This window comes from Bos indicus, chromosome 2 (genome assembly GCF_029378745.1).
Source record: "Bos indicus isolate NIAB-ARS_2022 breed Sahiwal x Tharparkar chromosome 2, NIAB-ARS_B.indTharparkar_mat_pri_1.0, whole genome shotgun sequence".
In the NCBI taxonomy this organism is placed as follows: domain Eukaryota; kingdom Metazoa; phylum Chordata; class Mammalia; order Artiodactyla; family Bovidae; genus Bos; species Bos indicus.
This window is the reverse complement of record NC_091761.1, coordinates 73,323,450-73,347,797: the sequence shown is the minus strand read 5'-3', so window position 1 is coordinate 73,347,797 and position 24,348 is coordinate 73,323,450. Positions and strand designations below refer to the sequence as shown.

The window sequence follows — 24,348 nt, the reverse complement described above, 5'->3', positions numbered from 1 at the left end:
CGTCACTTCATGGGATATAGATGGGGAAACAGTGGAAACAATGTCAGACTTTATTTTTGGGGGCTCCAAAATCACTGCAGATGGTGATTGCAGCCATGAAATTAAAAGACGCTTACTCCTTGGAAGGAAAGTTATGACCAACCTAGATAGCATATTGAAAAGCAGAGACATTACTTTGCCAACAAAGGTTCATCTAGTCAAGGCTATGGTTTTTCCAGTGGTCATGTATGGATGTGAGAGTTGGACTGTGAAGAAAGCTGAGTGCCAAAGAATTGATGCTTTTGAACTATGGTGTTGGAGAAGATTCTTGAGAATCCCTTGGACTGCAAGGAGATCCAACCAGTCCATTCTGAAGGAGATCAGCCCTGGGATTTCTTTGGAAGGAATGATGCTAAAGCTCAAACTCCTGTACTTTGGCCACCTCATGCGAAGAGTTGACTCATTGGAAAAGACTGATGCTGGGAGGGATTGGGGGCAGGAGGAGAAGGGGACGACAGAGGATGAGATGGCTGGATGGCATCACTGACTCGATGGACGTTACTCTGAGTGAACTCCGGGAGTTGGTGATGGACAGGGAGGCCTGGCGTGCTGCAATTCATGGGGTCGCAAAGAGTCGGACACAACTGATCGACTGAACTGAACTGACTGATACTTTGATAAAAAAGAAAAACTGAAAGTCAGAATTTAAGAAATAAGATCATTCTTTTGTTAAGTCCTATTTTTAAAATTCTTGACATATTTTGTCAAATCACTTTTCAAAGACATTGAACAAATTTCCATTCCCCTGCCACCAGGGCCTGAAGCAGCCAGTTTGCCTGCACTCCCTCAGTGTGAATATTAACACTGTAGACATTTGGGGCTAATTTAAGGGTGAAAATAAACCTCTTTTAATAGTACTGAGGACAGTGTGATGGGTGGTGCACGTCTGCAAGGTTCTTTGAAGAGCAAAAGAGGCCAGAAAGGAGCGTGGTTGGGAGCTGTGGCCTGCAGTCTGAGGACAGGAGAAAGGGTTAGGGAGTCAGTGCAAAGAGAGAAAAACGAGATGGGCCTGGAGCTGTGTACCCATGAGGGTTTGGATTTTTTTTCTGATTTTAGTTATTTTTGGCTGTGCTACAAGGGCTTTTTTCTAGTTGCAAAGAGCAGGGGCTGCTTTTTGTTGCACTGTGTGTGGGCTTCTCAGTATAGTGGCTTCTCTCGTGGTGCGCAGGCTCTAGGGCATGCAGGTGTCAGCAGCTGCTGCCAGAGGGCTCAATAGTTGCTGTTCCTGGGCTCAATAGTTGTGGCACCTGGCCTTTGTTGCTCGGTGGCATGTGAGATCTGCCCAAACCAGGGACTGAACCCATGTCTCCTACATTGGCAGGCAGATTCTTTACCACTGAGCCACCAGGGAAGCCCCCATGAGGTTTTAATTTACAGAGGTGACATAGTGACAACTGGAAAGGCCAGTGCCACTGAAAGAAGAATTTATTACTTACATTTCCTGAGAGGACAGGGCACCATGCCATGCAGGACCACATGGGGAAGCACAAGGCTTACTCAGGAGGCAGAAGCAGGAGCAAGGAAAGCCAAGCCAGAGCCTGTGTCTGTGAGTACTTTGAATGCTTCTGGTGGGCTTCTGACTATAGGCGTGGTCTCAAGTCACCTCATACCTGGCCCTGGCATGACTTAGGGCAAGGAACCAATATTGGCTTTGTACATGAGATTCAGGTAAGGAGATGCTCCAGGCTGAGCCTTTGCTAGCCCTGGGAGAAATAGTCCCTCTGCAGCCAGCTGGCTTTTTTAAAATTTATTTTGTAATCAAATATAGTTGATTTACCATCTTGTGCTAGTTTCTGGGACACAGCAAAGTGACTCAGTTATATAGATATTCTTTTTCATATTTTTTTTGCTGTTATGGTTTATCACAGGATATTGATATTGTGCTAAACAGTAGGACTTTGTTGTCTATCCATTATATATATAATAGTTTGCATCTGCTAATCCCAAACTGCCAGCAAGCTTGTTAAGGTGTCAAAACAGAAAAAGAGAAAATACAAACATGATTAATACAGGCTAGGAAGGGGGCACCAGGATTTGGACTACAGGCCCTTCAGGACCCAGGACACCAGGGCCCACATCCCTCACTGAAGGGCTGGAAAGGATTCTGGGGTGAAAGAGGGCATTGGTGAGTCAGCCCAGTGGTTTTCCCAGGGAATCTGAACCCTCTGGGCAGCACCCACTCTCCACGCTTCCCACCCCTATCTCCCAGAGGCCCACCCAGCTTCACCAGGGTCACTGCCACACTTGGTATCTGGATTTGGGGCCTGTGCAGGACATTAAACACAGCATAGGGCAGGGTGTGCCCCAGGTGACAGACATCCACAGGACAGAGGAAGAAAATTTCCCTTCCAGCCTCAGGTCATGGGCCCTAAGTGGTCTGCAGACTGAATGTTTAGTTTGTCAGGTGACATGCATTGAGGCTGCACAGTTGAAGCTGGTGACACAGATGAGAATCGCTCCACACTTCTTCCCCTAAAACTGTGCCTTTCAGTCCCACATGAGAAGCCCTGTAACTAAGCAAGGGACAGTCCGGCAGGGCCAAGGGTGGGGTAGGGGAGTCTGCCCTCTTTAGTGGCAGCAGCTGGGTTCACGTAGCTGGGCTCTCATCCCGAGGGTGACATGTTGGATGACCCCACAGGGATCAGGCAGAGAGATGGAAGGGGAGGAGAATAGGGAAAGAGGAAGGTGGGCAGAGCTGGGCAGGCACCTTGGACCTTGTCGGTGCCCACCTGGTCTCCTCTCCTCCAGCCCTCAGCCCCACCCCACAGAGCCCTCTCCTCCCATGGCCCAGCTCCCCAGACACTCAGCACATCCTGCCTTGCCCTGCAGGTGGTCCCACTCTGCCATCCACCCCCCTAACCCCCACCCCCCACCCCCTGCCATCAACCCCAGCAAGCAGCCCTTGCTGTGCTGGGCCCCCAGCCCATAGGTGATGATAGTGGCACCATGGGAAAGACGTGCCCATATTCTATCCCAAGTGAGGGGTGGCATGGGAAGACAGAGGGGGAGAAAGATGGGGAGAACTGCAGTGAGCTCACTCAACAGTCCACTTGGTCTGGGGAAGTGCCTGGGAGGCATTTGTTACACGTTGTTAAGTGACTGGGGTGGGGTGGCGCTGGCAATGAGTGCTGGGGACAGATGCCAAGGCAGTGTGTATGGGACAGTCTAACTCAGTGAGAACCATCTCACCCAAGTAGCCTCCCCATTCTACATGCAAATCAGGAGGAAGGAAGAGAGGGAGGAAAACAGGGAAAGAAGTTAAGAAGGAGAGAAGGAAGGAAGAGACAAATATAGGCAGCCCACGTCTATTACCTGGGCATGTGGAAGGCCAGCTGCCATTCTGATCATTAGTACTGATGCTGCTGCCACTAAACAGTACAGACTCCCCCACCTCCACCCAGGAAACTTAACAATCATCTCAACCAAAATCTTATTTATGGCTGAGAAAACTGAGGTACCACCTGAGAGGAGGAGGATTTTTCCCCAGGCACATGGCCAAGGGTCTAGTGGGCTTCTGGATTCTCTGACCAGAAGAGCACAACTCCTATGATCCCTGGGCTCTAGACAGCAAAGTCAGAGGAGAATGAGATGGTCCCTGGCAGGGCCAGAGCATACGTCATTGAAGGCGCTGTGACTGACTCAAGCTCAGAAAGGGGAAAATGAAACAGGTCTGGGATGCAGTGAGGATTCAAGGGCTGAGACTCTGTCCCCAGTTAAGGGCAGACTTCTATGATCAGGTGAAGGCCAAGGGGAGGGTGTCCTGGTAGCTTTCTATGAACATCCAAGAGTTCTTCCACTACCTCGTGGTAAGGTGTCAAGTAAGCCCCAAGATTAATCAAAGTGTTTTCCTCAGAACATCATTTAAGGCTGCACCAAAGTGGTAACTGTATTCGTTTCCTAAGGCTGCCATTACAAATGACCACAAACTGGGTGGCTGGAAACAACAGAAATGTCTTCTCCCACAGTTCTAGAGGCTAGAAATCCAAGTCCCAGATTTTGGCAGAGCCATTCTCTTGAAGACTCTAGGGAAGAATAGTCCCTTACCTCTTCCAGCAATTCCTGGTGTTCCTCAGTTTATGACATCTCTCCAATCTCTGCCTCCATCATCACGTGGCATTATCCGTGTGTGTGTGTGTGTGTGTGTGTGTCCAAGTTTCCTTATTATAAGGACACTAATCATTGGATTAGGGCCCACCTTATTCCATAACAACCTCATCTGAACATGATTACATCAGCAAAGATCCTGTCTGCATCACAGGTGTTGAGGTGAAGACTTAAACATATCTTTTGAGGGGACAGCAATTCAACCCAGTTCAGTGATCAGTTCCCCATGTCTCTACTCCTGATAATCAAAGTGTAATCCACAGAGCATCAGCCTCACCTGGGAGCTTGTTAGAAAGACAGAACCTGAGGCCCTGCCCCCCCCCCTCCCCCCAGGAATCAGAATTGGCAATCCGCATGCTCACTCAATTTTGATAAGACTTGTGTCACCACCTGATCCTTTGGAGGCCAGGAATTCCTGAAGCGGGTCGGAGAAATCTGAGAGGGGATCTCCCAGAAGATCCCGTCAGTTTGCCGTCTTCCCCTACTCTGCTCCTCCTTTTCCCTCCCCATAGGAACTAAGAGATGTCAGGAATAGAGGGGGCTGTTCACACACACACACACACACACACACACACACACGGAAGGGACCCTCAGGGAACCGTAGAACCTGCTCTGTATCCTAGACCAGTATCTGACTCATACATCAAACATCTAATTTTGAGAACAGCCAAGAGGCCAGCCCTGCAACAATGCAAGGAGTGAAAGCCATCTCCTGTAGGCAACAGAAGACGACACCCTTGCTAAAAGCATCAGATCAGCTTAGAAAAGCCCTCCCAAGGGGAGTTCCCGGACACAGAGCTGACCTCGTTGGCAGGTAGAATCACTGTCAGGCAGGATATCTAAATATTGAGCAGCCAGGCGAATGAGCACCTCCAAATGGAGGCAACCCTGAACGTGCCAGACGACACCTGCCAGCCGAGAAGCCCCTTGAGCCCTTTCACCTCGCTGCGCCACGCCCTATGCCTCGCCCCCGCGCTACGCTGTCGCCCAGGCTCCGCCCCCGCGCCGTGCACCCAGGCTCCGCCCCCGCGCCGTGCACCCAGGCTCCGCCCCGGAGCCGTGCCGCAGGCCCCGCCCTCCCTTCCGCTTTGGGGAAGCAGAGGGTCTGGCGTTTCCGGGTGTACCGCGTGGGTCTCGTCGGAGTACGAGCTGGCGGCATGGCGGCGTTCGGTGGCCCGGCAAAGCCACTCCTGTCCCTAAACCCGCAGGAGGATGCCAAATTTAAAAAGGAGGTGGCTCAGGTTCGTCGGCGTGCGACCAAGGTGAGCGGCCGGCGCGGGCCCGACCGCGAGGAGAGGTGGCGGACCGGGTCTGGGTGTCCCGCCCGCGCGCCTCGGCCTCCCCAAGCGTGTGCTTCGTCCGGCGTCACCCAGGTCGGGACCCGACCTCAAGAGCTTGCGGGCCGAGGTTTCCTCGGGAGGACCGAGAAGTGACGGCTTTGGGCCGCGCGGACTTTAGGGTCCTTACGGAGGTAAGGTAAGGAGTGGATATCGCGGGGATGCTCGAAGAGAGGAGAGCCAGCTGTTGGGTCAGCCCTCGTCCCGCGGATCAGCTCCAGTCCTACTTCGGCTGGGCCCCCGAACTGGGGAGGTTTGTTTGCCTGGTTAGTGGTTTTGGAATTCTTAAAAGACAGTATTACCCAAGTTCTATTTGCTGTTTGGGGGCCCTGATATCAAGTTCAATAATATCTGCCCAAGATTTTATCATAAAATGTACATGGGAAAGCTTAAAAGTCTGTGTTACCGAAGGCAGGGATTCGAGGACAGAGATACTAAAAGGTTAGTAGGCTTCGTGGAGGTTTACTGACGTCTTAAAATTGTTTCTTTACTTGGGTGCGAGTAAATGGTGATCTGCAAACAATATTGAAGGGTATGTTTGTTAGAGTTCTTAGGCCAGATTTTATCTGTTAATTCAGCGTGTAGTTACTGAGTATTCGTGCTCGGAGAGGGAAGCTGAGAAGACAGGCTACTGCTTGGCGATTGTCTTCGAGGACACCCTTTTTTTTTTTTTTTTCCATTGGAGTTTAGTTGATTTACAGTGTTGTGTTAATCTCTCCTGGGGTGTTGAATATAGTTCCCTGTGCTATACCGTAGGACCTTGTTGTTTATCCATTTTCCATATAATAGTTTGCATCTGCTAACCCTAAACTCCCACTCCTCCCCCATCCCGCTCCCCCCCCCGGGCAACCATAAGTCTCTTCACTATTATTCTTTATAGTTTCTGTTGTGGTAAGTGGAAATACAGGGTAGGTTTTTGATCTCTTGTCTTAATCTAAGAGCAGAGTTTCACAAGTTTTGTTGCAGTGTGATTTTTTTTTTAATTAAAAACATATATATATATATATATATATTTCCCTGGTCTTTATGTTTTCAGCAACAGGAGAAACAAAAACCTACTCCTGGAGTAATCTATGTGGGCCACTTACCACCAACCCTTTATGAAACCCAGATCCGAGCATATTTTTCCCAATTTGGCACTGTTACAAGATTCAGACTGTCCAGGAGTAAAAAGGTAAGATTTTTGTATTGAATTAGATTGTTTTATTTTCCAAAAGCATATCATCCTTGACAGGTTTTGGAGCATGTTTGCATGTTCGATTATCACACTTCATTCCAGAAAGGGATTGGATAAGGTCTAAAACCTGAAGCAGATGGAAAACAAAATTAGTATTCCTGTGAATGTGTATTTTACTTTTTTTTTTTTTAAGGTAATTGCCTCAGTTCCTCAAATAAAATTGGCAATCCTAGTGAGTCCTTTTTATCCTGTAACTACTAACCCAAGGGTTCATGAACTTAAGTGTGAGGCTGGACTCTACACCTTACTGGTTCTGTGACTTTGGGCAAATTCTATAACCTGCGTGCTTGTTTTCTGATTTAAAATATGAGCAAAATTGCACTAGCCTCTCAGGAGTATTGAATCAAAGCTTAAATGAGGTAATAAGTATAAGATTCTTAGAACAGTGCCTGATACACAAAGTATTGTAAAAATGTCACTGTATCATACCTACCTCCTAATAAAGATTTGTGTGGTTTATTTCAGTAATAGGGTGTGGCCAACTTTATTTTTTTCCCACATACAATACTTGTAACCACAGAATTCTTGTTATTGGAATCTCTTTTTTTCTTGATACAGTTTTTTCACATTTTACCACTTAAGTTACAACAGAACAGTTAACTACTTGTCCCTGCTCTGTTGTCACTGCCTGAATATGCTGCAGTTTGTTTATCCACCCTCTTGTTGAACGTTAGCTTTCTTCCAGTCTTGTCGATGAAACTGCTGGGAACATTCTTTGTGCAGGTATAGGTGACTTTCTCTTGAATAGTATTTTTCAGACCTTGAATCCACAATAAGAAGTAAGTTTTACAGCACAAGCCAGCACACATGAACCTGTACGTAAACATTAACTGAAATAAAAATCTAGGAAGATAATACTTAATTTTCCCATTCAGTTTATTTAAAAATACTTTTCTGGCATAATAAATTGATTCTGCTGCCCTTTAAAAGGGCAACTTTTAAACTCTTCAAACTCTGAGTTTGAAAAATAGCACTTTATAATATATCCTCTGGATGAGTGTAGAATGATCTGCCTAATTTTTAGTGAGATTCAGTCAGTTCAGTCGCTCAGTCATGTCCAGCTTTTTGCGACCCCGTGAATCACAGCACGCCAGGCCTCCCTGTCCATCACCAACTCCCAGAGTCCACCCAAACCCATGTCCATTGAGTCGGTGATGCCATCCAACCATCTCATCCTCTGTCATCCCATTCTCCTCCTGCCCTCAATCTTTCCCAACATTAGGGTCTTTACCAGTGAGTCAGCCCTTCGCTTCAGGTCGCTAGAGTATTGGAGTTTCAGCTTCCAATTAGTCCTTCAGGGCTGATTTCCTTTCGGATGGACTGGTTGGATCTCCTTGCAGTCCAAGGGACTCTCAAGAGTCTTCTCCAACACCACAGTGCAAAAGCATCAATTCTGTGCTCAGCTTTCTTCACAGTCCAACTCTCACATCCATACATGACCACAGGAAAAACCACAGCCTTGACTAGACGGACCTTTGTTGACAAAGTGATGTCTCTGCTTTTCAATATGCTGTGTAGGTTGGTCATAACTTTCCTTCCACGAAGTAAGCGTCTTTTAATTTCATGGCTGCAGTCACCGTCTGCAGTGAGTTTGGAGCCCAGAAAAATAAAGTCGGCCACTGTTTCCACTGTTTCCCCATCTATTTGCATGAAGTGATGGGACCAGATGCCATGATCTTCGTTTTCTGAATGCTGAGCTTTAGCCAACTTTTTCACTCTGCTCTTTCACTTCCATCAAGAGGCTCTTTAGTTCTTCAATCTCTGCCATAAGGGTGGTGTCATCTGCATATCTGAGGTTATTGATATTTCTCCCGGCAATCTTGATTCCAGCTTGTGTTTCTTCCAGTCCAGCATTTCTCATGATGTACTCTGCATATAAGTTAAATAAGCAGGGTGACAATATGCAGCCTTGACGTACTCCTTTTCCTATTGGGAACCAGTCTGTTGTTCCATGTCCAGTTCTGACTGTTGCTTCCTGACCTGCATATAGGTTTGTCAAGAGGCAGGTCAGGTGGTCTGGTATTCCCATCTCTTTCAGAATTTTCCACAGTTTATTGTGATGCACACAGTCAAAGGCTTTGGCATAGTCAAGAAAGCAGAAATAGATGTTTTTTTTGTTTTTTGTTTTTTTTTTCTAATTTTATTTTTAAACTTTACATAATTGTATTAGTTTTGCCAAATATCAAAATGAATCCGCCACAGGTATACATGTGTTCCCCATCCTGAACCCTCTTCCCTCCTCCCTCCCCATACCATCCCTCTGGATCGTCCCAGTGCACTAGCCCCAAGCATCCAGTATCGTGCACGGAACTCTCTTCCTTTTTCGATGATCCTTCGGATATTGGCAATTTGATCTCTGATTCCTCTGCCTTTTCTAAAACCAGCTTGAACATCTAGAAGTTCACAGTTCACATATTGCTGAAGCCTGGCTTGGAGAATTTTAAGCATTACTTTACTAGCACGTGAGATGAATGCAGTAGTGAGATTGAGTATCATTATTTGTTTATCAGCCTTTGGTGTTCTGTGAAACACTTATTCATGTTTTTGCCCTTATTGTTTTTTTCAAAGACTTTTTTTTCTGCCTTTTGTGGGTTGTTATTTTGTAAGTGTTTTTCCATAAAGAAGTGCAGTTGTGTTCACCAGCCTTGTGTTCTGAAAATGTTGACAGGGAAGTAGAAAGGAAAGTGTAATGAACATCCTCCCTTGGATTCACTCATTGTTAATATCCTGATACACTAGCTTCATCTCTTCTCATGTCTATAAAAACGTACATACTTTTTTGGGTTTTTAACCTTTTGAAGAAAGTGATAGTTGTAATACTTTAATATAAATACATCATCATAAATCTAAGAATAAGGACATTGTGCTGCTGCTAAGTCGCTTCAGTTGTGTCTGACTCTGTGCGACCCCATAGACAGCAGCCCACCAGGCTCCCCTGTTCCTGGGATTCTCCAGGCAAGAACACTGGAGTGGGTTGCCATTTCCTTCTCCGAAGGACATTGTGCTACATAATCACAAAATGATAATCTCATTTACTGCCCCTCTTCAAATATCTGCAATAGTCCCTGCCATTCTGGGATCTAGTTAGGGTTTATGCATTGCACTTGATCGTTTATCTCTTCATCCTATGTAGAACAGTCTCTCTACCCCTGTTTTGCTTGTTTGGTTTTTCTTGACATTGGCTCTTTTAAAGAGTTGAGGCCAGTTTTCTTAGAAAGTCTGCTCCTTGATGCAGTGCACTGAAATGTAACATTTCCAGCTTTGTTGCATATTATAAAGCTACCCACCCCAGTTTTGACTATCTGCTTGGTATTTCTAACTTTCTTGGATTACTAGGTCAAGGTTTTGGCTTTTGAGTGTTTGGTTTGGGGGACACTTGACATGTATTTTCACATCAGATTTCAAAAGATTTATTATAGTGTCTTACACTCCACCATCGTTCCCCTCCTGAGTGAGAGTTGGGATGGTAGGAGGATTGTCAGACATTTAAAGTTTTACCAGAATCATCCTGTTGCAGATAACTAACCTGAGACTCTAGGTGGTGGCTGTGTCCTGATTGTTAGTCACTAGCACAGCTAGGAGTCAGCCTCCTGGCTCCCAACTCTTGTTAAGCCACACAGCCTGTGAATGGTTTCTTATTTCCAGGATCACATGACCAGTTTTGAGCCATATCCGAAAATAGTTTGTTTAATGCAAGATTGTAAAGTTTTCCTAGTTGTTGTCACTAAGAATTGGAACTGTAGAGGAGGGAAAGTTCTTTTTCTACTGCCCTAGGCTGAGACCCTATAAATTGGACTGAAAAACAGATTAAAAAGAGACTAAAATGTTTGCTTACTCATGGGAGTGCTCAAAGAAAGGGTTGTGAGAACTTTGAGGAGTGACAAGATGAGGGAACAGTGCTTTGAGTTTATGTGGTTGCAAGTTGTGGGGAGGCAAATATCAGGAGGCTCATAAGAATTCTAAAGTCCAAATGCCCAGGTTTGGATCTTAGTGATAAAATCTGCTTAGTAAAGTTTCTTGTGTGGATTCCTCTAACATCTTTCTGATAGAAGGGAGAGGACACCTTTCTAAATTTGTGTCCTGTTTTTAGGTAAATAAGGGGAGGGCAGAGTTTCTTGTTCTATTTCTCAGTACCTTCAGCTCAATAATTATTTGCCAGAGGAGCAGATGTGGGGTAGGCATACCCTGCCACCCTAAAGTAACATGTATTGACTACTTGACAAAAGTGTGGAGCACTTGCCAGTTATTTTGTGTTTTCATGGCAACTCTATGAGAGTGTTTATTTTATCCTCATTTTAGGAAAAACTGAGGCTTAAACATTCCTTATCTGAGTGTCAGAGCTAAGATTCAAACCTGAGCATTTGGACTTTAGAACTCCTGTTAGCAAGCTCATTATGTTGCGGTGTAGAGGCCAGAACCCAGCATGTGTGTCTCTGAGAGAGTGGTCCCTGGTCCTGTGCCCTCAGCTGTGGAGATAGTCAGTCGTTGTTAAACATGACAGTGAATGCGATGTTTTATTGATGGGCTGGGAGACACTGACTTAATTTCTTTCCTTTTTTTTTCATATAAATGGGAATTACATTACCTGTATTTTTGTGACGCATTTATTCCATCTCCCAAGTAGATGGATAATATGACCACCCATGAGGTCAATGAATAAAGGACTATGGAGCCTACCAGATTCCTTTATGTTGGCTGTTGCTACTGAATAAATTCCAACTATAATCCCAGGAAATCTTCAAAACCAGAGGCAAATTTAGACTATTTTGGATCTTTTCTTTCCCTGTAACAGTCTGCACACTATGTGATTTGAAGTTGAAAATTAAAGGTGTCTTAATGTTATTCCTTAATGCTATTCCTACTGGGAATTCCCTGGTAGCTCAGTCAGTATCTGCCTGCTGTGCAGGACACCCAGGTTCAATCCCTGGATCGGGAAGATCCCCTGAAGAAGGAAATGGCAACCCACTCTAGTATTCTTGCCTGGAAAATCCCATGAACAGAGGAGCCTGGCAGGCTACAGTCCATGGTGTCGCAGGAGTCGGACACAGCTAATGTACATTAATGACATTTTAGGGGTTTGGTGGCACATTAGTATGTAATTGTTCTGCTTTTTGTGGTGGATTTGTCATTGCAGACTGGAAATAGCAAAGGCTACGGCTTTGTGGAGTTTGAATCTGAAGATGTTGCCAAAATAGCTGCTGAAACAATGAACAACTACCTTTTTGGTGAAAGACTCTTGAAGTGTAAGTACCCGATTCTTAGCCTGTGGGATTTCAGGGATGCTCCTGCTGATGGTGGCTGCGGTGAGAAGTTGCTTAGCTGCTTGGACGTCCCACCTCATCCCTGGGATGAGTCTCCTAAGTAGTGGTGCAACAATTTAAGTGCATTTTCAAGATAGGTTTGAACTGGAATTTTAAGATTTCTGGAGTGAGAGCTGTTTTCTGCTGAGATGGAGTTGGAACAGTTTCCTTAAGGAGTAAATAGGAAGGGCTTCCTGGTGAGGTGTGGGAGGCTTCCCTGAGGAAGAGTCATTAAAGTTGGAACCTGAAGATTAAATAACAGCCAGGTGAAGGGGTGGAACTGAGAATTTGGTGGGGGGACAGCAAATGCCAAACCAGTGACAAACGTAATTGCCTTCAAAGAGCGTAGCAAGAAAATAGATGAATAAAGGTCAGGTTACCAGAAGCCATGTAAAGCACAGTTTAGAATACATGCCGAGGACAGCAGAAACCACTAATGGTCCTAGACAGGATGATGTTCAGGGTGAGGAGTCACATGTCAGCCAGTCTTCATGGCCTTGGCTGAAGCTCCCCTGCAGAGAAACCATTGGAAGTACAAGGGCAACAGTAGCAGATGAGAGGTTCATCCTGCAGGAGGTGGAGCTCCCACCGACCCGCCTCCCCAGAGCAGCTCATCCAGAGCCAGCACCCAGGTCACACCTCTCCATCTTAGTTCCTATTGCTGTGAGAGAGGGTCCCAGGAGCCCCCTGAGATCCTGGGTGTTATTCACACGTGAAAAATGTGGCTCTTGCCAGGACGAAGTGGGTGATTGGGTGACCACGTGTGTGAGATCCCTGCTGTGCTCCACCTGACTTCTGAAGGGTGGCAAAAACAGTGCCAAACTCCGATGTGAGGTGTTAGCCACATCCCCACCTTTTCTTTTTTTTGCAGGGGAGTAGTTTGTCTTGGAGGTGATCCCAGGGAAATACTTGTAAGGAGTGAAGATTTGACAGTCAGTAAAGGAAGGAAGGAAGTCAGTAAAGGGTATTTTAGCAAGCAGGTTATTTAGGCATTTGGGCTCCTTCCTGCTGGTCACCTTGGGAAACAGAATTATCCCAGCTGACAAGCACAGAAACTGGGATATTTGTGTACCATCTATCACTGGTGGAGGGTAGATCCCAGGGATTTTGGCTTCCCTGCATAAGGGGCTCAGTGTGCATCCCTAAACAGAGAGATACAGATAAGCAGTGAGCTGCCTTAGTCCTGGGCAGGTGCCTGGAGGATATGAGCCAGAAGGTAAGAGCTTCTGCTGTCGTGAGTCACACAGTCTAAAAGTGGGAGTCCTTTTAGCTTTGGGAACCCTAAGACTTAATTTCCACACTCTCCTCTATGCACTCGTCTTGTTCACTCATGTATCTCTAGTCCTGGAATCGTTCTTGGCACACAGTGAGTGAGTGGTGGGTAATTGTGGGCTGCCTGACTTTCCCTTGGGTACCTGCTTTTTTCTTTCAGGCTTCTCCTTGTAAATGGGGGACACATCAATTTGAGTATGCTACAAGTGACACAAGGGAGAGTCTGGAGTTCTCATTAAAATCCTCTCCCTCCTACTTGATTGAAAACTTTTTTTTTCTTTCTTTTTTAATTGTAGGTCATTTTATACCACCTGAAAAGGTACATGAAGAACTTTTTAGAGAGTGGCATATGCCATTTAAAAGGCCATCATATCCAGCAGTGAAACGGTACAATCAGAATCGGTCACTTGTTCAAAAGCTACGGATGGAGGAGCGGTTTAAAAAGAAGGAAAAATTACTCAGGAAGAGATTGGCTAAAAAGGGGATTGATTATAATTTCCCTTCATTGGTGTGTATTCCTTTGTATAAAATGTCTAACCCAGTATCTCCCCCTACGAGGTTTTGACTGAATTTTTGATACTGCAGTCATTGTAGGCTTGTCTTTGTAGGTTTGTCAAGCAGTCCTAGTATTTCCTGTTACACTACACAGGGGAGGAAATCCTGAACGGGATTAACCAATTTGCAACACGTACCTGATTTAGTAGTTTTAGATGATTGAGTGAAACCTTATTTGACTGAAAACCATAATGCTTGTAGATTACTAGTAAAGGTGTCATTGCCAGGATTAAATGTTTGGTTTATTGTATGTTACCAGTAAATACCAAGACTGTAAAATGACCATCCTTTATATGCCATTTTAGTTAAAATTTTGTTTCATGGTCCTTTTAAGTTGGAAATAGTCCTAAAAGTCTATGTCAGAATTAACTAATAAGCATATGTATAATGATCTAATGGTAAGTTTTAAAATATACATATGTGAGACTGCTAGTTTTACAACTTCTTTTTCTATTACTTCTGTATGCTTACTTAGGTTAAGGTATTACATAAAAATGAGGAAAATGCTTCAAACACTGGTCCTCAAAATTCCAGAAAGCACCAGGTAAAACTTTTGCTTATCATATTACCCACTTGATATTAGAAAAAGATAAATGGGGAAGTCCATTGAGGACCACTACATCTAGTCAACACGCAGATTGATGTAGTCTCTTAAAATTTATTGAAGGCTTTACGTAAGAAGAAGAAAGCCGCTTCAGTCACTCCTGAGACTCCTGAGAAGGCTGTGGATAGCCAGGTAAGATTGTCCTCAGTATTCTGGGAATCCAGTATTGCAGTTTAAAGGAGGAAAGGCAGTTGCTGCTACTGTCGCTTTGCTTGCTTAGTCTTGTAACGAAGTGTGATCAGCACCTAAGCGCTTGATCATGTGCAGCTATATCATCAAATGATGGAAACAGGCCAAAAATAATATGTGTAACTTATAAAAATAGAGGAGTGGTGGCGGGAGAGGGTCATTCCTAATATCTTCCCACATTTATGTATTATAATCTTTCACTTGAACCCAGGGTCCCACACCAGTTTGTACACCAGCATTTTTGGAGAAACGAAAATCTGAAGTGGCTAAAATGAATGATGATGATAAAGATAATGAAATAGTTTTCAAACAGCCCGTATCTGGTGTAAAAGAAGAAACACAGGAGACTCAATCACCTGCAAGTTCAAAGAAAAAAAGACGAAGGAAACACAATCAGTGATTTTTTTTTTAATGTGTATAGTTCTTCTGAAAAGATGATTTTATTAAGAAGACTAATTCTTTATATTTAACTGGGTACAGTGGAATGCAACCAGTAACAAGATAGTTGGGAAAAAACTGTCAATTCAAGTCCCTGAGGAAAGCAGTCGGTGATTCTGGCTCCCCTGCCCTTGCTGGAATGCAGGGGTGCACACCAGTTTACAGCAGCCAGGCTTCCGCTGCCTCTTGTCCTGTCCCTAGTTTTCTTTGCAGTTTTCACAGGTGCTTTTAGTTACTCTGCCTGGAGAGAAAATCACTATTAACTGCTGGTTTAAGTACTAAACTGTAACCTTTGTTGTTACCATCAAATAAAGAAAATCTTGCTTGACCATCAAAATAGTTCTCTATTAGACCAAGCGCATTTAACCCATCAGATGGCTGAAACTAGAAGTCAAATTCTATGGGGAGTGAGAAGGAGGTGTCAGTACTAATAGACACTCATTTATGTATATACGATCATTTTTACCAATGTTAAATTAGTTTGTGGTGGGCTGGCATGGATTAATTAATAACTACCATCTTATATCAGTATCATCAATCAGGAATTTGGTTTCAAGATTCATGTAGTGACCACCTGATAAACTTTTTCTGTTTTTTGTATGCAAGGGGAACTTGGATATCCTGAAATAAAAAATGTTGGGTTTTGCCTTTGAATGATCTTTTAAGGTTTTGATACCCTTGAAATGTGTCAGCTAATTGAAGTGAAGTAAAAATCTCTGAGTCATGTCCGACTCTTTGCGACCCCGGGGACTAATACAGTACAGTCCATGGAATTCTCCAGGACAGAATACTGGAGCGGGTGGCCTTTCCCTTCTCCAGGAGATCTTTCCAACCCAGGGATTGAACCCAGGTCTCATGCATTGCAGGTGGATTCATTACCAGCTGAGCCACAAGGGATCAGCTAATTCAGTTTCATTAAAAGGATTCATTACCACCAAACGTTTTTTCATGTAATATTTGTTACATATTATGATGATAATACTGACCTAGGTGAATCAGTTTTAATACACAGAGAGCATAGGGACTTGCCTGGTGGTCCAGTGGTTAAGAATTTGCCAGTCAGTGCAAGGGACACAGGTTCATCCCTGGTCAAGATTCTACATGCCACAGAGCAACTGAACCTGCGCACTTAGAGCCCATTCTCCGCAACAAGAGAAGCCACTGCAGTGAGAAGCCTGTGCCCTGCAACTTGAGACCAGCCCCTGCTCACTGCAACTAGAGAAAGCCCACAAGTACCAACAGAGCCACACGCACCCAAAAATAAACATACAAAGAACATCTTAGCTCTAGATTAGTCCCTATACAGACTATGTTCATTATGTTTAATTAAATTGAATGAGTAACAGAACTGCCTAACTCTTTGAACCATGTCTGAATTTGTGGATCTAGAAGTCCATCTGGTTTCCATTCTGGGAAAGCACCAGATAAGCTTACCAATGCAGCCTGACAGATTTTTATTATTTCCCTGTTTCCTGACCTACTGCCCAGACACTCCTCTTCCAGCATTGTACTGATCATCATCACTTGACGTGTGAGGAGTTTTTTGATGTACCCTGGAGCTGGATGGGGAGAGGGGTTTTTAGCATATATCATGGCAAAGAAATAGAGTTGAACTTAACATTTTCCTGGGGACTGTATTAGGAGCATTTGTCAAAGTAGTGTGGGGTTGATCCTCAGATTTTGTAGGGAAAAAATCAAGAATCTGGAAGTTGTAACCGTGGCTGATGGATCATGAGTGTGTCTCACTGCAGTACGGCAAAGGCTGTTCAAGGACTGACAGGTGGGCACAGCAGGGCTCTGTCCCCTGTGCAGTGATGCCCATGGCTGCTCTCAGCCCACAAGTGTGATGAATGTATACAAGTAATTTGCACTTTCTATAGGCAGAAAAAATCACAAGGCCCAAACCTAACTACATCATGGGGCAGCCTGTGGCCCTCAAAGCGACCAGTTATCCTGCTGCCCAATCCAACCCGCTGCAGGGTTTTGTTTTACATTTTTAAATAGTTGAAAAGATTGAGAAGTGAGTTTTAGGAAGTTCCCTGGTAGGGATCCTGCAAGCTGCCCATGCCACTAAAAAAAACAGTTAAGGGTAGGGATAGATAATTTAGGAATTTGGGATTAACATACACACCACTGTATATGAAACAGATAACAAACAAGAACCTGTTGTATAGCACAGGAAGCTGTACTCAATATCTTGTAATAACCCATAATGGAAAACAATCTGAAAATGAATACACATATAAACTGAATCACTTTGCTGTATGTCTGAAACTAACTTTGTAACTTCAATTTTTTAAAAAAGAAGAAGCTATAGCCTGGGTGCAAATATTTTCAAAGGACTTTTTATCCAGAATGGACCTCTGAAAAACAAGCAGCCTGAATTGTCTTACAGAACCCAATTTCTGCGTTCTGATAATAAAATGAAAAGTAATACAAGCTGTTTCCTTTTTTCCAGCTCTGAGGCATCTTATTTCCCCGACCAGGGGTTAGACTGCTACTGCAGTGAAAGTGCTGAGTCTTAACCGCTGGACCTCCAGGGAATTCCCCAGACTATTTTCAATACTTGTATTTCCATTAAGGACTCAGGTTTGATAGATGTGTGATGATAATGAACATTTATTAAATCCTTGCATGTGTATTAGCTCATTTAATCAGGACAACCTATGAAGTTAGGCAGTTCTGTTCCTATCTGAACAATGAGACTGAAGCCCAGAGAGCTTAAAGAACTTGCCCAGAAATAGCATATGGTGAGCCAATTCAACTGACTTCTTTTGACGTCCTTCCAACAAAATGGGCATGAAAGCTAGATTGTTAGTGACAGTGGGAAAAAGGAAAGACGCAAAAGCTTTGTGCTGACATGGGCTGGTGACTGGAATGGAGGCAGAAGTGGGGCACTGGGGCAGGCGTGGGAGGAGGTGAAAAGTTCGGTTCTTCGGAGCTCAGTTTTGAAGCAGCTGTCAGCAACCTAACACTAGATGGCAGCAGATCCCAGGCGCTTTAAATCTACAGTCCTCTCCGTTCGTTTAAGAAGCTAGCAAAATGCAAACTTATTAAAGGGGTTTATACCCTAATTATTTTTTAAACAAGACTTCCCTGAGAAAAACTATTATGTGTAGAATGGGTTAACAGCAAGGTCCTACTGAGTAGTACTGGGAACTATATTCAATATCCTGATAAACCTTAATGGAAATTAATGTTAAAAAATAGTATATATATGTATAACTGAGTCACTGTTGTATGGATGGGATTAACACAACATTGTAAATCAACTACATTTCAATTTAAAAGAAATGACCTCCCTGAGAAGCATCTTTTTACACACCCACACAGCACCAATTTCTAGACAACCAAAGATAGAAACTGCCACTGTGAAATGACTCTTAAGCAACAGGGTGCTTAGTAACATTCTTTGGGTAATTGGTTATTGTTAAAAACATACTCGCAAAAGGATGTCAGATAACCAGTAACACAACATACTGATGAAATGAACCGTGATCGTTTCTAGCTTATGAAGTTGCGTGTAGTTATGAATAAGCATAGCTTAGGGTCATTGGACAATAATTATGGGAAAATGGTTTTATAATTTGGTGTTCCCCAGTGTGTATTAGAATTTGGTGGCTGTATTTAAAAAGTTCATACAAGAGAATTTAGCTTTACTGTTGTCATCATTGTAAACAATCTTTAGCTCATTCTATTCAGAGTACTTCCTGTTGTCCACACACTATGCTCATTTAGGTTTTTTATTCATGAGGCCCAAATTAAAAGCACAAAATAAACAGATTGGGGCTTTTTTTCTTTTTTCCCACCATGCAGCTTACAAGGTCTTAGTTTTTCAAACAGGAATCGAACCCTGTTTTACAGGCCCTTGGCAGTGAGAGCTCAGAGTCTTAACCACTGGACCACCAGGAAATTCCCTGGGACATTTTTCTATTTCAATTAGTAAATCTAAACATTTGAAATTATTTTCAAGTTCTATCTAGGTGTTATATTTCTGGCCATTTTCCTCTTAGGAACAAAAACAGAAACAAAACATAATTGTTTGGGAAGTCAGGGCTTCAGTTGGCTTCAGTTCAGGGCTTCAGTTACTGCTCCATTGATCCAGAGAATATTTCACATGCTTATCTACAAATTTCTCCTGACTCAGGAAGCAATCTGTTTTAGAAACAAATTGCTCACCAAGTATCTGGGTGGCCTGCACTGCCTCTGTGTGTGTTGACAGAAAGAAGGAAATGTGTTCTGTGTTATGGAAGTTACATTTTTGTGCTCATAAGTGGCCAAGTTTAGAATTTCCCCTGTTAAGAATAAGTGCTGTCAACCCTACCATGCCCAGGAAAAGAAGTTCAGACATTCGATACTTGCCAAACATAGTTTCCACAGCAAATGTGCCCTGAGCGACGCTGCTGGTCTCTGGCGGCTCCATTCACAGGTTCTACTATGACTTGAGCACCAGAGGAAAGAGCTGTGGCCTTGGGTCAAGGGAAGAAGCACAGCTTTTGGACGAGAAACAAGGGAACAATCTGAATTGTCCATCCAAGAGAGAAACTATTCAGATGGTTTTTGGCAGGGGTATAGGATCATCACTGATGATTTTTTTCTTCTGGAGGAAGGTGTCAATTTTTCTTCTATTTTTGCTTTAACACTTAGCTAGATGATAAATATTGTGGTTTTTTTCTAATTAGCTTTAAAAAAAAGACTGCCAATGCATGTCTGGTACAATAAAAAATGCAAGCAAGTTGTTTAGTAAATGCAAATTGTAGAAGTGTTTCCTACCTTGCATATTTGTACAGAGCTAGTTATCTGATTTAATGTTAATGTAGAATCAGCCATATAAAGGCATGTTACTCACCTAGCTCATTATTTAAGGTTTTCTGGTGACTTTTTATTTTTTTTCAATTTTAAGTTATTGCCTGAATAGGTACTACACGCAAAAGGTAGAAAAGTTTGAATTGTTCCAACCGAGTGAAACATCAATCTGTCCATCCTGTTCAATTGCTCGCTGGGCTCCACCCCACCAGCCATGTCCCTCAGCTGGAGAAGTGCTCCCCCTTCGTCCTCTTGGGGTGCTGCCTCCCCAGGAAGCTGCCCAGTTTCTGGAAAAAAGAAGCCTTTTTTGTTTCCTCTTCATTGTTTGTTTGTTGTTGTTTACTTGCTAAGTCGTTTCTTTGCAACCCCGTGGACTGTAGCACTCCAGGCTTCCCTGTCCTTCACCATCTCCCAGAGCTTGCTCAAACTCACGTCCATAGAGTTGGTGATGCCATCCAACCATCTCATCCTCTGTCGCCCCCTTCTCCTCCTGCCCTCAATCTTTCCCAGCATCAGGATCTTTTCCAGTGAGTTGACTCTTGGCATCAGGTGACCAAAGTACTGGAGCTTCATTCAGCTTCAACAGCCCATTCCAAGTGCCAGTATTCCTAAGGGTAGGAGCTTTGTCCTAGTAATGGTTATACCCCAGTGATTGAAACAATGCTGGTACATCATATTTGTTTCATTAACTCAATGAGATAGCCCCCACTGTCACAACTCAAGAAAGCCTGCACAAAGCATGAAGACCCAGTGTAGCCCTAAATCAAATTTTAAAAAGATACCAGTGTAAATGGCACAGAGTTGGCGAAGAAGGCAGTGGGAGGAATGAGGGGGAAGGAAAGTGATGCCAGATGGGGCAGGTCCTCAGAAGCCATTGTTAATTGTTAGCCTTGACCCTGTGTAAGACAAAGAGCACTGGTGAATTTACATTTGGTGGCGAGGGGGTGGGTGGGTGTCTGTGTGGCACAGCTTGCGGGATCTTAGCTCCCCAACCAGGGATGAACCCTGACCAAGGCAGTAGAAGTGCTGACTCCTAACCACTGGACTTCCAGGGAATTCCTGGTGGGTATACATTTTCAAGGGATCCCTGCTATACTGAAAACAGACTGAAAAACCACCCAAGAAGAAGTTGATGCCCAGGCCTTCATCCAGTGGGCATCCATAGTGGGCTGGACCAGGGTGATACAATGAAAGAGACGAGGGGTGCTCGACTTGGAGATGGTGTGAAGGTAGACAGATTTGCTGATGTTGGCATGGTGTGAGAGGGAAAAAAAGAGAAGTTTGACACCAACTATTTTGGCCACAGCATCTGGAAAAACAGAGCTGCACTGACTGAGATGAAACCTGTGAGAAGGTGCTTCAAGGAAGGTCGGGGACCAGCAGCTACATGCCAGGTGGAAGTCAGAGGTGCCCATCAGACTGCCTGGAGATGTTCCTGAACTCAAGTCCGGCTGCTGCTGCTCAAAAATCGATGACTGAGGGAATCCCCTGGGGGTCAGTGGCTAGGACTCCGTCCTTTCGCTGCTGAGGACATGGGTTCAATCTCTGGTCAGGAAACTAAGATCTCGAAACTGTGCAGCCATAAAAAGAATAAATAAATGTTTAAGAGAGAGACAAATGTAGGTAGAAAGGAAAGTTGCCTTTAATCAGAATGAGGGCAATCTAGAGATGGTGGGCTCAGTGTACCCATACACCACCTCTGAAGATTTTGCTCGGCCATGAAAGTTGTTTGTTTGTTTTTTTAATAATTTTATTTATTCATTTTTGGCTGTGCTGGGTCTTTGTTGCTATGCAAGATTTTTTCTCATTGCAGTGAGCAGGGGCTACTCTCTAGGTATGCTTCCGGGGTTTCTCATTCCAGTGGCTCCTGTTGCTGCAGAGCACAGGCTCTAGAGCGCACAGGGCTTCAGTAGTAGCAGCTCCCAGGCTCTAGAGCACAGGCTCAGTAACTGTGGTGCACGGCCTTAGTTGCTCCAAGGCACATGGGATCTTCCTGGAGGATCCAGCCCGTGTCTCCTGCGTTGGCAGGCAGATTCTTTACCACTGAGCCACCAGGGAAGTCCGGCCATGAAAGTTTTTAAAGGGAAAGAGGGAAGTAATCTCAGTGAATCACTGAGGTGAGGGGTCAGAGTGGCTGCCACCCTTTACTGTGTACAGGCTGCTGCTAGGACTGCTCCTGATGCTATCTGTTTACACAGTTTATTCCTGAGATTACTGAAGGGGAAGCTGGGGAAGAGATCTGGTCATCTGTTAATTACTTGTTCATTTCTCTTCTTTGATCTATGGAAAGAACCAATACGTTAGACAAGGTATTGTGTGATTAAAAGATCTGAAAGGTATGCTAGGGCCAGAACTGAGTAGATCATGGGGGCGCCTGGTTTAAGGTTAATAACAAGACAAAGGGGCCTCCTGCAGAAACCTCTTTCCTGCCAAAAGCCACTTACAGAGATGACAGGTGCAATTGGACATACAGTCTGATATTCAGTGGAGACCTCTGAGCTGAAGACAAAGATTCAGGTTACAGTCCTAAGACCTAGTGAGCCCTAGAGGAGGTGGTGAGGGAGCTGGGGTACTCTAGTACATGGAGGTCAGGGTGAGGGGCAGGAGCCAGTCAAAGCAGGAGAATCGAAGTAAGATGGGAGGACAACCAGGACACAGAGGGCCTGGAAGTCAAGTGAAGATGGTGCCACTGGACAGGTCAAGGAAGATGAAGCCTAGGACGGACAGCTGGATTCATTAATGTGGCAGTGACTTGCAAAGGGACATCTAAGCTCATTTCCAGCCCTGAAGTTTTATGACTATCCGTTTGGTTTATGCAGTCTTCCCAGATGACTCAAGCAGTAAAGAATACGCCTGCAGTGCAGGAAACACAGGAGAATTGAGTTTGATCTCTGGGTTGAGAAGATTCCCCTGGAGGAGGAAATGGCAGCCCACTTCAGTATTCTTGCCTGGAGAATCCCATGGACAGAGAAACCTGGCAGGCTACAGTCCATGGGTCACAGAGTCGGACACAACTGAGTGACTAACACTTGGTTTATGCAAGTTACTCTGTTTTGAATTAAACAATTAAATAATGAACAGTCAAATCCTTCTTTCAACACAGTCCCCGCCCTCTCCCTGCTTCTTGTAGAATAAGGGCAGGAAGCACGGAATCCTCTTCCAGTCAATCTCTAACGCCATTACTCCTTCAGACGTTAATTCTGCTTAGAGACTCAAGCTTTTAGATTGGAGTCAGGATACAAACCCACTTTAGCCTAGTTTCAATGTCTCTATCCTCATTACATGTTTCTTTCCAGAGACATCCTGAAACTTCTGGAAGTTACAAATCAGTCTTTTCATCCATCTTCTGCTCCAAATTAGAAAAATTTGACACCTACATAAGGATGTTCTTTTTATTTTCCTCCAGATACTTTGATGCTGCTGCTTGGTCTGAAAAGCATCATTCCTCTAATCAAGAATTACATATTTGAGACAATTAGGGCCAAGGCTAAGACACAGGATCCCATAGGAGGGAGCAAGGCAATTAGGAGCCAGGCTCACAGAAGACCATAATTTGTTTTTGTTTTTGTTTTTTTTCATATAAGCAGTGCTTTAATAGCATTGGAGTTTGTATGTTGTTTCATTATATGTTACTTATATGTTGTTTTATTAAGTTTATATGTTTTTCATTTTCATTCAATTCAAACTATTTTTTAACTTCCCTTCTGCTTTATTCTTTGACCTGGATTGTTTAAGAGTATGTTATTAAGTTTCCAAATATTTGAGAATTTTCCACATTTTTTGTTACTGATTTTTAAATTAATTCCATTGTCTAAAGATAACATACTTTATATGATTTTAATCATTTTAAATTTATTTAGGCCTGTTTTATGACTCATAATGTAATATATATATGGGTAGATAGTCTGTGTGCATTTGACAAAAATATCCATTCTGCTGTCAAGAGAATTGTTCCATAATCTCCAACTAGGTCAAGTTAGTTGATAGTATTGCTCAAGCTTTTATGTTTACTAATTTTCTGTCCGATTATCAATTATCAAAAAAAGAGTGTTGAATTACTAACTATAATTATGAATTTGAGAAGACCACAGTTTTGTTGTTGGTGATTAGGGAGCCTCTGTCCAACTTCTGGGATACGTGGCATCCAAACTTATGTAACATAAATTCCTCCTCTGTGAGTCTTTAGCCTGCCTTGATCAGGCATCCTTGATCTGTGTGCTTGGTCCTCATGATTTGTACTCTCCCTCAGGAAGATCCAGCTACATGCCCTGAATTTGACTACAGACATGATCACTAATGTGTCAGAGTTTAATGGGCAGAGTGCTTTATTTCTTAATGCTACATGAGATAACGGGGTGTCTGACAATACACAGGTGTCTCCACTTCAGTTAAGTGTGATACTAGCTGCATGCAGACCCCGTGCCAGACATGCACGCAGCTGTAGGTACCCTGTCTGTGTGCACCACG

The 24,348-nt window shown here is 43.9% G+C and overlaps 1 protein-coding gene across 2 annotated transcripts; it reads left to right on the top strand.

Moving 5' to 3' along the window:
• Window positions 1-5,222: 5,222 nt before the first annotated feature.
• Window positions 5,223-15,729, top strand: NIFK (nucleolar protein interacting with the FHA domain of MKI67). 2 transcript variants are annotated; one of them, XM_019974093.2, is made up of 7 exons: window positions 5,224-5,405; window positions 6,517-6,654; window positions 11,852-11,960; window positions 13,586-13,797; window positions 14,320-14,388; window positions 14,512-14,580; window positions 14,849-15,729. In XM_019974093.2, exons 1-7 carry the CDS (start codon window positions 5,301-5,303, stop codon window positions 15,035-15,037), a joined length of 891 nt encoding a protein of 296 aa, XP_019829652.2. In that variant the 5' UTR covers window positions 5,224-5,300; the 3' UTR covers window positions 15,038-15,729. The 2 variants fall into 2 exon arrangements, with proteins under 2 accessions (XP_070625309.1, XP_019829652.2); XM_070769208.1 differs by lacking the exon at window positions 6,517-6,654 and having other exon boundaries at window positions 5,223-5,405.
• Window positions 15,730-24,348: the final 8,619 nt, after the last annotated feature.

Excerpts from the sequence above, each read along its gene's own strand:
- NIFK (XM_019974093.2), top strand. The coding sequence starts at position 5,301 with ATGGCGGCGTTCGGTGGCCCGGCAAAGCCACTCCTGTCCCTAAACCCG. Across the intron at positions 13,798-14,319 it reads ATTATAATTTCCCTTCATTG|GTTAAGGTATTACATAAAAA; the intron begins GTGTGTATTCCT and ends ATGCTTACTTAG. Across the intron at positions 14,581-14,848 it reads AGAAGGCTGTGGATAGCCAG|GGTCCCACACCAGTTTGTAC; the intron begins GTAAGATTGTCC and ends ACTTGAACCCAG.